At 35.8% G+C, this 15,802-nt stretch overlaps 1 protein-coding gene and 1 long non-coding RNA gene across 8 annotated transcripts; one reads left to right on the forward strand and one right to left on the reverse strand.

Annotated features, from left to right (window-relative positions):
* Positions 1–45: 45 nt before the first annotated feature.
* LOC147906949 (uncharacterized) lies at positions 46–3,401 on the forward strand. 7 transcript variants are annotated; one of them, XM_087414892.1, is made up of 6 exons: positions 117–224; positions 355–714; positions 1,031–1,230; positions 1,313–1,942; positions 2,022–2,179; positions 3,099–3,401. In XM_087414892.1, the coding sequence occupies exons 4-6, from the start codon at positions 1,786–1,788 to the stop codon at positions 3,123–3,125; spliced, it is 342 nt and encodes a 113-aa protein (XP_087271018.1). In that variant the 5' UTR covers positions 117–224; positions 355–714; positions 1,031–1,230; positions 1,313–1,785; the 3' UTR covers positions 3,126–3,401. The 7 variants fall into 7 exon arrangements, 2 of the variants coding, with proteins under 2 accessions (XP_087271018.1, XP_087271019.1); XM_087414893.1 differs by lacking the exon at positions 3,099–3,401 and adding an exon at positions 2,256–2,392; XR_015547850.1 differs by lacking the exon at positions 3,099–3,401 and adding an exon at positions 2,256–2,392 and having other exon boundaries at positions 121–224; positions 2,081–2,179.
* A 101-nt stretch (positions 3,402–3,502) lies between these two features.
* Positions 3,503–10,944, reverse strand: LOC147906950 (uncharacterized). Its single transcript, XR_015547851.1, has 2 exons — positions 10,868–10,944; positions 3,503–6,423 (listed from the first exon to the last, which is right to left on the reverse strand). It is a non-coding gene; the product is annotated as an uncharacterized LOC147906950 (long non-coding RNA).
* Positions 10,945–15,802: the final 4,858 nt, after the last annotated feature.

The raw sequence follows: 15,802 nt of genomic DNA on the forward strand, positions 1-15,802 counted from the left end.
AGCATGCGCTGATTGGTTTATCATGGTAGATTCAGGGAGCTTTCCAACAAACGACACCAGGTGCGTTCCGAGTTACGTAAAATCACTAGATTATAACAAAGTACTGCGAACTGCCGCCATTTTGGCTCCATGATGTGCGGTTATTCAAAACTTCAGCCTCTTTCGCTGCGATTTTTATAATTTTCGACACAGCAACCGGGCAATTTCAATAATAACAGAATCAGGTTCTTCTTCTTCTTCTTCTTTCAGACCTCTATATTTTTGACCTTTTAACAGAATCAGGTTAGAATAGTACTTCGACACCATTTTCGGCTCCAAATGCTAATTCAGTGAATTTTCTCAATTCTTACATAGAGAGCCTATAATCAGAGTGGCGCCATACGAGAGATGATGTTTCACGCTATGTTTTAGCGAAATTCTGCGAGAGAAAAAGAGATATACGGTCTCAGTCTATTCAACAAACTGTCAGTTTTAGGATTAGGTGCAACAGCATTGAACGACATAGATACGTAAAGGTACATTGAAAAATAAAATTATCGAAATTATTTTAGAAATATGGTTGGATGTACAATACCGTTTTGTAACAATTCATTAAAAAAAGAATATGTTATGAAAATAATTCCGAAAGACACAGAACGCCGAATGAATTGGTTAAAGAGTATAAATGGCAAATATAAAAATTGAACACCGTCAAAAAATTCATCAGTATGTGAGGTAAAGTAATTTATTCTTTATAAATAATGTGTTTAAAATATTAAAATAAAAATGTAACAAAATATACACAGATTAATTATAATAATCATATCTGAAGATACGATGTCTTGGCACTAAGTATATGTATAATCATCACATTGGTTACGAATTTAATTCTTTCTTTTTTTGTCATAATCTTTTCAATTATATATCATTGCATTGTGAGTCTAAATCAAATAATATGATAATTACGATATTTAATATATAATATTTTATGAAATGGTATATACATATATAATATTTGTCTGAATTTTTTATTTCTTTTATATTATTACAGATGTATTTTGCTCCTAAAATGTGGGAACAGAGAATGGATAATAAAAAGAAATTAAAACCAAATGTAGTGCCAACAATTTTCGGATACTTTGTAAAAAAGAAAGTACCTTTTAATAATCAAAATTTTGATGTAGTTGAGGATAAATGTAGGTTTATTTCTGACGATTGCAAAGAAGATCAAATTATAGTAAATGATGAAAGGTAAAATCAATGATAAAAGTGATAAAAATCAATGAAAGAAGTATATATATTTATAAACATTTATAATAAATATATCTTTTAGATAGCTATAAATGAAACTGTTGAAGTTAATGCATCAATAATCAATCCTAATATATCATCAACAAAATGTACTTCAAGTATAATCAGAAATCGATGGAAAAAAAGAAAAAGATAAAAACAAAAAATTAGAAGAAATAAATCGAAAAATGCAAATTCATTTAACTCTTATGTGCAAAAAAATGAGAATTTTAAGATCTAGAATATTAAGACTTGAAAATGAACTAAAAATAATAATGATCAATATAAAAAAAGCTTTAAAGGAAGTATTCAATGAAGAACAAATTAAAGCTATTAACAAAAAAACGAAAAACAAATTGGCTTAATGAAACTGTTCAATGTTCACTTAGATTGAGGTTTACTTGTGATACTAATGGTTATGAAGAGTTTTTACAACAAAAAATACCACTTCCAAATTTGCGCACTTTACAACGAAGATTGGAAAATTTTTAATTTGAGAGTGGTATTTCAAACGAAATGTTCGATTTTTTACAATTTAAAGTATCTTCTTTTCAAAATGACATTGATAAAGAATGTGGGCTTGTTATTGATAAAATAAGTATAACACCAAAACGTGTTTATGATTCTTCAACGAAAATATTACTAGGAAATATAACATTTCCAAATAAAGAAGGTAATGCAACGCATGCTTTAACATTAATGTTAACAGGTACAGCTAATCAATGGAAGCATATTGTGGATTATTTTTACAGGTGGATTATTTTTAGGCGACTCATTTGATGGAGCAGTTTTAAAAGATATCATTTTACAGATAATTTATAAAGCTGAAATAATTGGTCTTCATGTTAATTATATAACTTCTGATATGGATCTTGGAAATGGTAAACTGTGGAAATGTTGTGGGATAAATGTGAGACGATATTCAGACATTAGAAATTGTATTCCCCATCCTTCTGATCCTAATAGATTCCTATATTTTATTGCAGATGTACCACATTTTTTGAAAAATGTAAAAGAATCATTACTTAACAACAAATTTTTTATCTTGCGAGAAGAATTTGTTAATAAGTATAAATTACCATGTAACAGAATTGAAATTAAACATTTTAATGAATTAATAGAATCTCAGAAAGATCTCGAATTTTTTCTAACGCCTAGATTAAATATGATATCAAAACTATTAATATTACAATAAAATGCATGTAAACAAAGCAAAAAATGTTTTTTCAACTCATGTCAGTAGTACATTAGAATTGTTAGCTAATGAAAATCATAAGCCAGAATATATTACAACCTCATGGTTTGTTAAACAACTATTGGGTACAAGAAATAAAGAAATATACAATGCTAACATTTCTTTTCTTCGTGAAATAATAGATCTTTTTACGAAAATAAAAATAAGTAGTGAAGATAAATAAACCTATACAAAGAGGCATCATACTCAACATCAATTATTAATTTAGTAGAGTATCTTTTAGAACATCGCAATTTTCAATTTGTTTTGACTGGTCGTCTTACACAAGACTGTATAGAAAATCTATTTTCGCTTTTGCGACACAAAAATCCAGTTTTAGATCCTTTATAATTTAAAAATAATTTGAAACTTATAGCTGTATCGATGTATATGAAACCAATATTGACAGGAAATTATGAGACTGATAATACTGAATACCTTTCTGGTTTTATAGATTATTTAAAGTGTAAAAAAAATGACGTATCTAATTCTGTATCTCATTCTACTGCAATCATAGATCACATTCCTCCTTTTGATAATAATTTAACAATAGCGTATAATAACAAAGAGATGAATTGTTTATATAATGTTGCAGGATTATATATTGTTTGGCATCTGTTAAAAAAACATGTACCATGTCATGTAGTAATTGTATAGAATCTGTTGACTCAAAAAAACTATTAAATTTTAAATTTTCTGAACTGGTGAGAATTAAATGTTACAACGCAAATACGTTATACTTTGTTAATAAGGCGACATTTTAAGTTTTCTTACAATTGGAAAATATTTATAGACATTATAGTCTTTACTTTGAAAAAATACAATATAATGTAAATTTACATAGCTTTTTAGTTAATAAATTTGATTCTGTTCCCACAGATCATAATTAATTGTCAGATCATTCTTAATTGTCATAATTTGCATTTAAAGCTATTTAAAAAATTTGCTACAGTGCGTTTAAAATTTAAAAATAAGCGTAGAATTATATTACCGAATCGCAAATATTGACAGGAAATCTATGGCGATGTATCATTCTTTTAAGTAAAATATGTTTCATTTTGCGGTTTATTTCCTCTTATATTATTTAAAATAAATTTTGTTTTCGACATAGCGCAAATGATATGCAATAAATAACGTTTTGTATAAAGTAATGTGCAATATTACAAAATATACAATATTGCAATAGTACAAAATAAATGAAATTTTATAATAAATAATATATGTAAAAGTTTTATTATTTTATATACAATATTATATATATTATTATTTTATATACGTATATTTATTTATTATCGTTTTTTAATTTGTCACAATTTTTGAGTATTTTTTAGCATGAATTCAAAATTTAGAAAATAATGCGTTTAAAAAACTGGAGGGAATGGCTAAAACATGGCCAATCACAAGTGATACTCGTATGGCGCCACTCTGATTATAGGCTGTCTATTACGGCCAATATAAACGCTCCCTCACCATAGAGTGAATATAAAGAGAATTACACCAATGTATGTGCCTAATACTGATTGGCTCCACCATTAAGTGTCCTTACCATTAATTGAAAGAAGACATTAAGATACGTTCGTTTATGCAGTTACTGCTGCAGATATCATTTGTCTATTCTATCTGCGAAGGCGACTGCAGCGCAATTTCTCGTTTGTTTACGCAGAAATGTACCATCTACGTAGTTATCTCGGAGGTTCTGCTTAGGATACGCTCTGCTCGCAGTACTGCCGCTACTGCATAAAGCTGACTTTTCATACGCAGCACGCTGCGGCAGCAACTCATTGCTATTGATTAAAAATTTTACATAAGACGCATTCCGACGCAAAATACATTTTGCCGCATCTCATTAAAGTTCAACCGAATGAACAACGAGCAGTAAAGAATTCGAAGCTGAGAAAATCTGCAATATTTGCAAAAAATGTGAAAATTGAATACACATACAATGTACATACATTTTTATTAAGATTTGTAGTAATGAGAATATTCTAAATTCTAACGTTGTCCCTTGAGATACACTGGATGCAGCCTCGCACCACACCAGTTGCGTGTAAACGCTACACTCAGCACAAATTTGTGTTTGTAAAGCAGAGAATTTATTTTTAAAACAGACAATTTGTGTTTGTAGAGAATAGGTATGTTCGGCATTGCAAATCGGAGGCGTCCGTTTGCTCTTTTATCTCGAAAATCATTCTTCTCGCATCTTTCTGCTACATGTCATCTCATCTGCGTTCGGTATTAACATTTCTAAAACCAATCGAGCTGCTCGATCCATTCCGGATTCAAAGACCGATCTCGCAGAGCTAATGCAGATTTTCGCGCCTAAATTAAATTTATAATCTGTATATTTATGATAATGTAACCAATTGATTCGTTAACACATACATTCAGCTCTTTTAATACTTCGATCTATTTTACAAATAGTATGTTTGAACGGTTATTATGTCTGAGTCTACAAACAAATGCTATCAAGTAAAAATTGATTGGAGTATATTATGTACAATATTTACAAGGAAAATAAGTTTCTAATTCTTTTCTTCTTTAGGAATTTGAGGTTACGTATTTGAAAACAAAGAATTTACTAGTTAATTTTTAGATCGAAGCTCATGCTGCACATATACAGGGTGCGGCAGCATAACTTCCTTTTTTCAAAACTTAATAAAACCCATTGTATGAATCAGAACATTTTAATTTTTTTTTATAATGTAGGCGCATACCTAAAGTTTTGTTTTACATAGTTTTGAAGATCAAATCAGATAGGTGACGTCCCCCATTCTCCATACATTGAGTAAACCGATTTCTGGCGTTTGTCATGACTCTTGCCAGCATAGCAGGCGTTATGTTGGCAATTTCTTCCTGGATGTTGGTCTTCAAATCTTGTAGGGTACTTGGACGGTTCACATAAACACAGGATTTCAAAAAACCCCATAGAAAAAAATCACAAGGGGTCAAATCGGGAGAGTGGGCCGGCCACTCCAAATCGCCCCTAATTGAGATGAGGCGCTCTGGGAAGTGTTCCCTCAATACAGCCATCGATGCTCTTGAAGTGTGTGCCGTTGCACCGTCTTGTTGGAACCAAATGTCCCCTAAGTCCAACTCATCTAGCCGTGGAAAAAAAAATTCCTGTAACATGTTTAAATACCGGTCCGAATTCACTGTCACTGCGACTTCATTCTCCTCAAAGAACCAGGGACCAATAATTCCAGCTGAGGAAATTGCACACCACACTGTAACTTTAGGTGAATGCAAAGGCCTTTGATGCAATTCTCGAGGATTGGTGTCAGCCCAATAGCGCATGTTTGTTAACGGATTCACACAAATGAAAATGGACTTCATCACTAAAAAAAACAATAGCGTCTTCAGAAACGACTTCAAGAAGAACCTCACACGCGTTCCTCCGAGAATTGAAGTCACGCTCAGAAAGTTCATGCGCAATCGCCATCTTGTAAGGATGGAAATGAAGATCATCATGAAGAATTCTCCTCACAGAACAATCGGAAAGTCCAAGGGCAGACGCATGTTTGCGCGCAGAACCCTGTGGTGATCGCAAAATTGAAGCTCTCACTGCCTCAATGTTTTCAGGTGATCTAATGGGCCGAGGGACTCCAGTTCTTCATCTTGTCGCATTTGCAGTTTGTCTGAACGTAGTAACCCACATAACAATTGATTTCCGATCCGAGACAGGGGCTAAATTAAAGCGATTCCGAAAGGCGCGCTGGGTTGCGATCACAGAACATCCGCTCGAAAAGTAGGCCTCGACGGCAAAAGCACGCTCCTCACTGTTCCAACGCATGATGGCGACTGAACTGTGTCGGGACAAAACTTTATACTCCCGCCTCTCGAACGAGACCACTAGCGCTCCGCTACAACATCAACCCACTGAATGGTGCGCATTTCAAAAAAGGAAGTTATGCTGCCGCACCCTGTAGAATGAAATAAAATCAAACTGTATTAATAATTTTAACGAATATAAATCAAGTGATATAACTTATAAATTTCAAATTGCTGAAATTTATTTTGCAATGTATTGGGAGTACAAATTAGTTCGGTCCGTTTTTTTGTGTTCAAAAATGCATTTATTTCAAAACAAAATGAATGAACAGATTAATTAGTATTGTCCGTCGCTGGCTACTACTTTTTCCCCATCTCTCAGGCAATTTTCGAATTCCATCTCGAAAAAATGACTCGTCTTTGGAGGCGATCCAATTTTGGAGAAGTGAACCGGTGACTTGCCAAATCGTGCTGCATCCTTCGGAACAACCAGTAATCAGAAGGAGCAATGTCCGGAGAATACGGCGGGTGCGGTAAAACATCCTACTTGAACGTTTCCAAATATTTTTTTACAATTTTTGCGACATGAGGCCGAGCGTTATCATAATGAAAAATAACTTTATCGTGTCTTTGCTCGTATTCTGGCCGTTTTTCTCGCAATGCACGGCTCAAACGAATCAATTGTAGCCGATACCGATCGCCTGTAATGGAATCGCCAGGTTTCAGCAGCTCATAGTAAACAACACCCTTTTGGTCCCATCAGATACAGAACATGATCTTCGAACCATAAATGTTCTGCTTTGGTGTTGATGTTGAGGTCGATGGCAACGATTGACCGGACTTAGCGTAGTATTTTTTCTTCTTGTGTAAAATATCCACTTCTCATCTCCAGTCACAATCCGATGCAAAAAACTTTTCTTTGTTGTCTTTGAATCAGCTGTTCGCAAGAGAAAAATCGCCTTTCAACGTCTCTCGGTTTCAATTCATAAGGCACCCAATTTCCTTGTTTTTGAATTATTCCCATGGCTCTCAATCGGGCAGAAACGATTTGTTGAGTTACTCCCAATGATTCTGCAAGCTCCTCTTGCGTTTGACTCTGATCTTCTTCGAGTAATGCCTCTAATTCTTTGTCTTCGAATTTTTTTGACTGTCCAGAGTGAGGCTTGTCTTCAACGCTGAAATCTCCATCTTTGAAACATCGAAACCATTCCCTATATGATTTATCAGTGTCACCATAAACTTCGACAAACATTCGATGGGTTTCAGCTACACTTTTCTTCCAATTAAAGCAGAAAATTAGAACCTCCCGCAAATGCTGCTTGATTAACACAAAATTCGACATTTCAAACATAGTAAAAATCAAGGTTTTTGTATGAAACTCAAAGCGATATAAACTGAATATTATTAGCAGATGTCTAATCTCTCTGAAAACGCCAAAATCAGCTGTCACTATGAACCATTCACAACAGCTGGAGCCATCTTTTGGAAAATGGACCGAACTAATTTGTATTACCAATAGTATTTAAAAAAAAAAACACCTGTATGAGCTGTTACATTCATGTGTAACGATCTATTAGGTGTTGGAATTAATTCGTAGCGTTTTACAAGTGATGGGAAGTACTTTCATTAATGTATTTTTTAATGCTCATGTGAAATAAATAACATTCTTTCATTAAAAAACGCTACGAATTAATTCCAACACCTAATATTTTCAGTATATAAGGCTATCATCAGTTTTTAGTAAAATGAAAGAAATTTTCAATTAACAGGATATTTTTTATTTATTTTATAAAAATAATAAATAATTTCATTTTATAATCTAACCTTAAAGAACAGCGAATGTCGCCTCTAACAAAATTAAAGATGTTAGAGTGTAAATGAATATTCTCGGTGACCATAGTCTCTTGAAGATACCAGAGATCATATGTGTAATCATTAGCTTGGATCTCCGGAAGCTTCCCCCATAAATCCCTACAATTCCAACTAGCGATAGAAACAGGCTTGTTAAGAAACATGAGTAAAACTGAGATATGAAAGTGAAAGGTGATATAAAGTGAAGTAAGAGAAAAATTAATAATAATTGTAAGCGCGATCATCAGAAAAAGTGGGAGGGTCAGTTTGATAATTATCAAAATAGATGCGCGGATCGTTATAATTAGTCGGCTGCCAGTAGAAGCGAGGAGGGTGCGGTTCTACACATGGCTTAAGAATTGCCTGAAGATCATGAAAAAACGTGGTCGCATCTATGTAACCGGCAGGAGGGTTATCGTGTTCATGATGGTAGTTATCTCGTGAGTAATTCGATCGTGACTAAGAAGAACGCCATCTCCCATATGTTGAGAGATCTGCCGTTCGGAGATATCAGATATTTCCTGGCTTCTTCCAACGACGTAGAGTTATTATAGTATTATTAGTATTGCGAGAGGAAGAGCCACATTGAAGAGGTCCTGCTTGAGTTTATCATTGTTTTGCAACGATGGGGAAGGGGATTGTGGACGGGAAACACCCGCTCCCTGACGCAGAAACCGAGGATGTTCGAGTGAGGTACGAGGAGTTGAACTCTTGGCAGAGACTTTGGTATACGACTGTCTAGAGATGTCTGCATTTTCTAGAGGGGAGAATTTATTATAACTGGCAAACGAATGAGGGGTGCTACCGTTCTTTGGTGGGAGTAAAGGGAAATTGTGATAATCATCATCCGCAAAGTGAACGCTACGCGTACTACCTAAGTCAGTACTGGATCTAAAAGTAGATCGAGAGTAGATAACAGCCTATTCCTAGCATTTGCAAGAGAGATATTTTCGATGGCTGCGATCGTCTGTACTTTTTTCTGCTTGATGAAGAGAGGACAATTTGTCGACGTGATGATATGGTCTCCAAAGCAGTTAATACATTTGGGGGGAGGTTTTGCCTCTCACATGTCTCGTCTTCTCTGTGAGCCTTACCACACAACCTGCATCTCGATCGATAAAACTTACATCTTACAAAACTTTCAATGTAGCCAACCTTGAAACCGGAAAAACACATTTTGATTCTAGGGACAAAAGGTAAAACTTCAACTTTGGAAATCAAGAAAAGAAATATTTGCCTGGGGAGGATCTGCCCAGCAAACTTAAGGTTAACTGAAGTAGAAGGGGTGTATTCGACACCGCTTTCCTTAACAACGCGCCTGTTAAGTCTTTTAATTTCGGTTACAGGACAAGAAGATTTAAGATTTAATTTGGGTTCCTGATCCGTTACAGAAGTCGGAACGCCCCTTATTATACCTGAGCGCATTATCTTAAAAGTAGGAATAAAAATTGAGTATCTTGCCTTAATGAGATCAGGGTTAGTCACAAGGTTATTAGCTATTTCATAAGTGCGCATTTCAACCAAAAATTTGCCACGTGAGACCTTTTTCATAGATACTATGCCCGAGTGCACTACTTTAGCAATTTGTCTTTTCATTAAAACTTCGAACGCGCTCTCGGTTATGCAATCGCTGTTCACTTGTACATGGACAATAAAAGGTGTGCGATCAGTCGGACCATACCTGTTGTCAGAGAGATTATGAGAAATCTGTCGAGAGTGAGCTGCATTATCGAGAGAGGCAGAGACAGAGACGGAAACAGCCTTGTCCAGGCTCGGGCCCGATCCATTGCGACGTTTGGCGTACTCGTGCTCATGCTCAAGTGCCAAGTCTTCATTGGTTCTTTTGACCGCGCGATCGATCTGCTCGCGTGTGTCGTTCGTTGCCCTGACAAGTATTTCCTTGGCGAAGGCATCAAAGTGTTCAATCGAAACGTTAGTGAGAGTGACGCCGTTCGCAGAAACCAAAGGAGGGCGAGGAGAGGACTCACCGGGATTCGCCGACCCGCCTCCCATGGGAAGCACACTTATAATTTTCAAAATACCACTAGTAGTATAGGCAAAGGGAGTTAGGCGCAAATAGAAGTAAAATAGGAATGCGAGTCAAATAATGACTCAAAAAGTCACAGGTCGCTCTGAAAAGAGCGGATGATGCAACACACGATGCGACACTAGACGCAGATATGTCCGCACTTGTCAAAGACACGTGCCAAATTCTGATCACAGCGCATGCAGATGTGTACAAAATGTTTGTACATGCAGAGAGAAACCTGAGAGAGGACATGACGGCCCAAAACATGTAACCGCAAAATGATTGTTGCTATTGATGCGGCTGCTGTATCCAATAGAGCGCCGAGCGTGTCTGGGTGCTAGCAATGACCAACTAACGGCAACTAAAGAATAATTGGCGGGAAATCGTTAGGTTGTGAATGAATGCTACTCACTGATCTGTCTCTTATATCATAAGATACGGTTTAATACAAACTTGACTAATTATTTAGCAAATATAGATTACAAAAATAGAAACGTGATTGCGTGCGTAAGACGGCTCGGATACTGGTATTGCGTTGCTTAGAATATGGGAAATTAAGAAAATATACGCTGAGTATTTATCCGACTATATGACGTTAATGATTATCGCAAGACATGAGCGATGATCGGTATCGATCTCACAGTGAACACAAAGTGAACACAAAGATTCGGAACCTTAACTTCTGAGTTAACTTACTAACTATCGCAGAGGCTTACACAAGATCTGCACGCAGTACGCCATGACACCAGAGAGAGCGCGAAAGGAAGAAGAGCAGGGAAGAAGGACCAACTTCAGCGCCACGACGAATGTTCGCAGCGCCGCAACTGGCGCTCGCAGCGCCATAATCAACGCTCGCAACGCCACAGTACTCCCCTCCCAGTGTAAATGTTAAAGAAAGAAATACTGGTTATATTATCGCTAGAACGAGAATAATAAAAAATAAAGTTAAATGGAACAAACAGAAACTTATACTTGTTGGCCGTTTGCTTAACGTAACATTGCGCGAATTAATTCTTAAAACAGTCTTTCGCTTGGTTGCTGGATTAGGATATGTCTTTGGTTCCTTGCACTGGAATGTTAGTTGAAGACGGAGACACAATGGCCGAAGTAGTTTCTGAGTCTTGAATTATTACATAAGCGGGCTTAAGTCTATCGACAGGCGTTGGTGCATTTGCCGTCGACTTCTATAGCAAAGACTTTGTCCAAAATGCGCTCTAATACTTTATGCGGTCCGGTGTATGGTTGATTCAGAGGACGTCTTCTACTTTGAAGAAGACGTGAGAGCAATTATACAAATCTTTATGGAAAAATAGCTTAGGTCTAATGTGATGAAAGGTTGATCTAGGCCGCAACTTTTGCATAATTACACGGAAATCCTCGACGAAAATTCGTGGGTTGCTCGGCATTTCTTCAGAGGAGAAAAATTCATCCGGTACTTTGAGCGTAGTGCCGTACACTAATTCCGCTACAGAAGTGCCTAGATCCTCTTTGAGACAAGTTCTCAGTCCGAGTAATACTACTGGCAGTGTATCAGTCCATTGAGTTTGGCACATTAATGTTTTTAAAGAGCGATGCCATCGTTCGATGATGCCATTAGATTAGATCTGGATGGTATGCAGTTGTCCGGTAACATTTAGAACTGACGAGTTTGGTTAATGTATCGAACAGCTGCGCTTCGAATTGCGAGCTCTGATCAGTTGTGATCAGGCGTGGAGCTTCGAATCTGGCTACCCAGTGAGTGAAAAACATCTTCGCCATCGTGTTTGCTGTACAATCCTGTAATGGAATAATCTCCGGCTAACGAGTAAATCAGTCAATCATTGTTAATAAATACCTGAAACTTTTGGATGGAGGTAGAGGACCGACGATATCGATATGTATATGCTCAACGAGTATTTGGTACTAGTATTTTGGTAGGCGAGATATGGTTATGCCGATGAATTTTAGATTGCTGGCATGCTAGACAAGTGCGGGCCCACTTTTTAATGTCCTTAGCCACACAAATTTTTGCGCAATTTGCTGATGAGTTGCTCTGCCGCTTGGATGAGACATTTGATGCACCATGTCAAAAACTCATCTTCGTAATAGTCCAGGAATGTAAGGTCTGATCTCTTCTTCTGAAGTGTCACAGTAAATATTGGATGCTGTTTCCGATAAGGTAAACTTTTTGAACTTCAAAGACGTTGATGTAGATTGCTTCAGTTGTTGCAATTCGAGGTTTGAGCTTCTGCAATCTCTTGCATATCGAGACTAATTAGCATCACGATAATGTCGACGCGAGATAATGCATCTGCTACAATATTTTCAGCGCCTGAAACGTGACGTACATCGATTGTCAATTCCAAAATGAATAGTAGTTGACGGGTTTGTCTTGGCGACATTTGATCTGATTTCCTCTTGAATGTGTACACGAGGGGTTTATGGTCTGTGATAATGTGAAAATTTCGTCCTTCTAGCATATATCGAAAATGTTTGATAGCCATATAGATAGCTAATAATTCTCTATCATATGCACTATACTTTGTGAAGGCGTGAGCTTCCTTGAAAAGAAGCTGAGTGGTTGTAAAAATCCGTTGCTGTACTGTTGCAATACCGCGCCGATTGCTTTGCCTGAGGCGTCTATTTGCAACGAGAGTGTTGCTTTGCTGTCTGGAAATGCAAGCGAGGTGGCTTGAGCGAGATGTTCCTTAACTCGTTGAAAAGATTGTTTGAGCTCAGAAGTCTATTCTATTTTCTCATTGTTGTTGCGTTTACGTCCCGAGATTATCTTTAGCAATGGTGCTTGCATGCTTGCGAAATCTTTAAGAGATCGGTTGTAAGTTGAGCATTCCTAAGAAACGTCGAAGTCCTTTGACCGTAGCTGATTCCTGAAATTCGACGATAGCTTGGACTTTTTCGGGTAAAGGTTTGATGCCTTCAGCGCTGATTGAATGTCCTAGGAAGCTGATGCTCTTCTGCCTGAACACGCAGAAGGTGGCTATTGGTGCGGCTGCTCGCAACATCACATGTTGCCTACTATCCTCTGACAAAGTGAATGTAAACTACATAGCAATGTCCACTTTTCTTAAGCTATATCGTCTATTTTTCAAGGTTGAAGATGATGAATCGATATTTGGTTCATATAATCGTGCTACATATAGCACGATGACCTAGTGACGATATTCTAATTACCGTAAATAATTACTCTATATGGACACACACACAGTTAATGAATATTCAGATATGGAATTTAAGAGTCATTTTCGTTAAAATGAATATATGTGCATTTTCTGCAGTTAAATATTGGGTCATCTAAAAAGTATCCGCGGTACTTTGTCACTAAATATATGACTATCAACACACATCTAGTGACAAAAAACCGCGGATACTTTTTAGATGACCCAATATAATGTGTATATTTTCTTATTTCCTGGATCGAATATTTCGACGCGTTATGCTTCTTTAAACGACGTTATATTGCACTGTAAAGCTGGAAACACAATGAAAAGCACAGGCAATAGAAACAGGGAATAAAAGATTTCAACTTATCAGAAAGCGTCCATTCTATTATTCATGGTTTCTGATAAGTTGAAATCTCTTATTCTCTGTACCTATTGCCTGTGCTTTTATTGTGTTTCCAGCTTAAGTGCTTTACTTCGAAAGCTGCAGTAGTCGTAGTGGCAATAGTTGCTTTCCATTTGCACACAAATGAAATTGAGTCTGAAGTGAGCTGAGTATTTCATACTCAGATTAACGTCATTATTTGCTTAGTTTGGTAAAAAGTTGTGATTTTAAAAGTTAAAATCAGAGACAACACAGGTTTGAACCTGACTTTTATAGTGAGACTTATTAAAGTACACGGTTTCGATCTTGTGCAGATTGTAGATAAAAATTCAATTAAATTTCACTTGTCAGAATGTAAAAGGAACGTGCATTTAACTGAGTTATGACGTCACAAGTGAGAATTATCTAAGAATCGATGTAAATGAAAAGCAATTATTAATATAGCTATTATTTATGATGTCATGGCCTAGTTTGCAACGAGAGTTTAAACCGGATCAGAATGTAAGAACCAACTACAGTCGAGCATTCCCCTGTCGTTCGACTGTAACAGGGGAATATGATCGATTGTAATTGGTTGGTTCTTAAAGGCTCCGCACAATAAAAGGAACAGGGAACAGAGAACAGAGAATAAGAATTTCAACCTATCAGAAATCATGTATTGTGCAACAGTTTTTTCCTTTTATTGTGCGGAGCTCCTTATATTCTGATCCGATTTAAACTCTCAGAGGAAACTAGGCCATTGAGAGAACTAGATGCTATCTCAACGCGCTGCGTAGTAATAGTGGAACAATTTTTCAGTACTGCCAGTACTGGCAGTAGTGTATATCGGAACACACCCATAATATCTCTTGATATATACGTATTGGTTGTTTTCCAAAATTTACTGTCAACGCTAAAAATTTACAGTTTATATCACGTGTATTATACATTTTCAACACTAACAGTAAATTTAGAACACAGCTATTATATGTATATATACATACATATAGTATATGTATATATACACACACACACACACACACACATACACACACACACACACACATATATTGGGTCATCTAAAAAGTATCCGCGGTTTTTTGTTACTAGATGTGTGTTGATGGTCATATATCTAGTGACAAAGTACCGCGGATACTTTTTAGATGACCCAATATATACACATATATTATATGTATGTATATATACATATTCTATGTTTATTGTCTTTACTGGAAAATAACAAAAATAAAAAATAAATATAAAAATTTTTTTTTGGAAATGTATTTAAATAATAATATTGGGTCATCTAAAAAGTATCCGCGGTACTAGATGTATGTTGATGGTCATATATCTAGTGACAAAGTACTGCGAATACTTTTTAGATGATCCAATATTTATAAATTAAGAAAATTATACATTATAACAAATTTTCTTCTTTATTTTATATTTTTATGTTCAAAGTTTATTCCGAAATCCGAATACTCCAATGTTAGACGGCGTTCGCAAACTTCACTTGAATGGTACAATAAATGTAGAAAGTCTTAAACTATACGGAATTGATCAATCACGATTGAATGTGAAGAAAATTGAATATATTGTAATTAAGTTTATGATAAAGTTGATTTCTTATTATACATAATTTCTTATTACGCATAATAAAATTCGAGCTAATTGATTAATTTTTGACGATTTTAAGTTTATTGCATGCATTGTACTACACCCATTACACCCATGCTTTGTTCGTTTAATGTATAGGAATCAAACTACTCATTGAGGAATGAATTTGAAGATTGAAAGATTGAAGTTTGACCAATCAGAACAAAAGGAGCCAGAATTTCATTGGTGAAATTTTAATCTTTAATCTTTAATCTCAATCTTCAATGTATAATCTGATTCCGGCCTAAGTCCGGATCTATAATAGATGTTTTAAGTTTAAGCCGTAAGAAATTGACTTACTACAATCGAGTGCGAGAATAATAGTTGATTGTGATTCGTTCATTCCTTATGGTTTGAGGCTTAACAATCTATTGTAGATCCGGGATAAATCTATTGAATTACCAAATAATGACTTTTCCCAAATGAAAATAATAATGAAGACGTCTTCTCCAAATGATTTCTAATCAATTCCA

This window comes from Acromyrmex echinatior, chromosome 17, assembly GCF_024713525.1.
Source record: "Acromyrmex echinatior isolate Ae372 chromosome 17, ASM2471352v2, whole genome shotgun sequence".
NCBI lineage: Eukaryota > Metazoa > Arthropoda > Insecta > Hymenoptera > Formicidae > Acromyrmex > Acromyrmex echinatior.

Excerpts from the sequence above, each read along its gene's own strand:
- LOC147906949 (XM_087414892.1), top strand. The coding sequence starts at position 1,786 with ATGTTCGATTTTTTACAATTTAAAGTATCTTCTTTTCAAAATGACATT. Across the intron at positions 1,943-2,021 it reads AACATTTCCAAATAAAGAAG|GTGGATTATTTTTAGGCGAC; the intron begins GTAATGCAACGC and ends TTATTTTTACAG. Across the intron at positions 2,180-3,098 it reads GGAAATGTTGTGGGATAAAT|GATTATATATTGTTTGGCAT; the intron begins GTGAGACGATAT and ends ATAATGTTGCAG.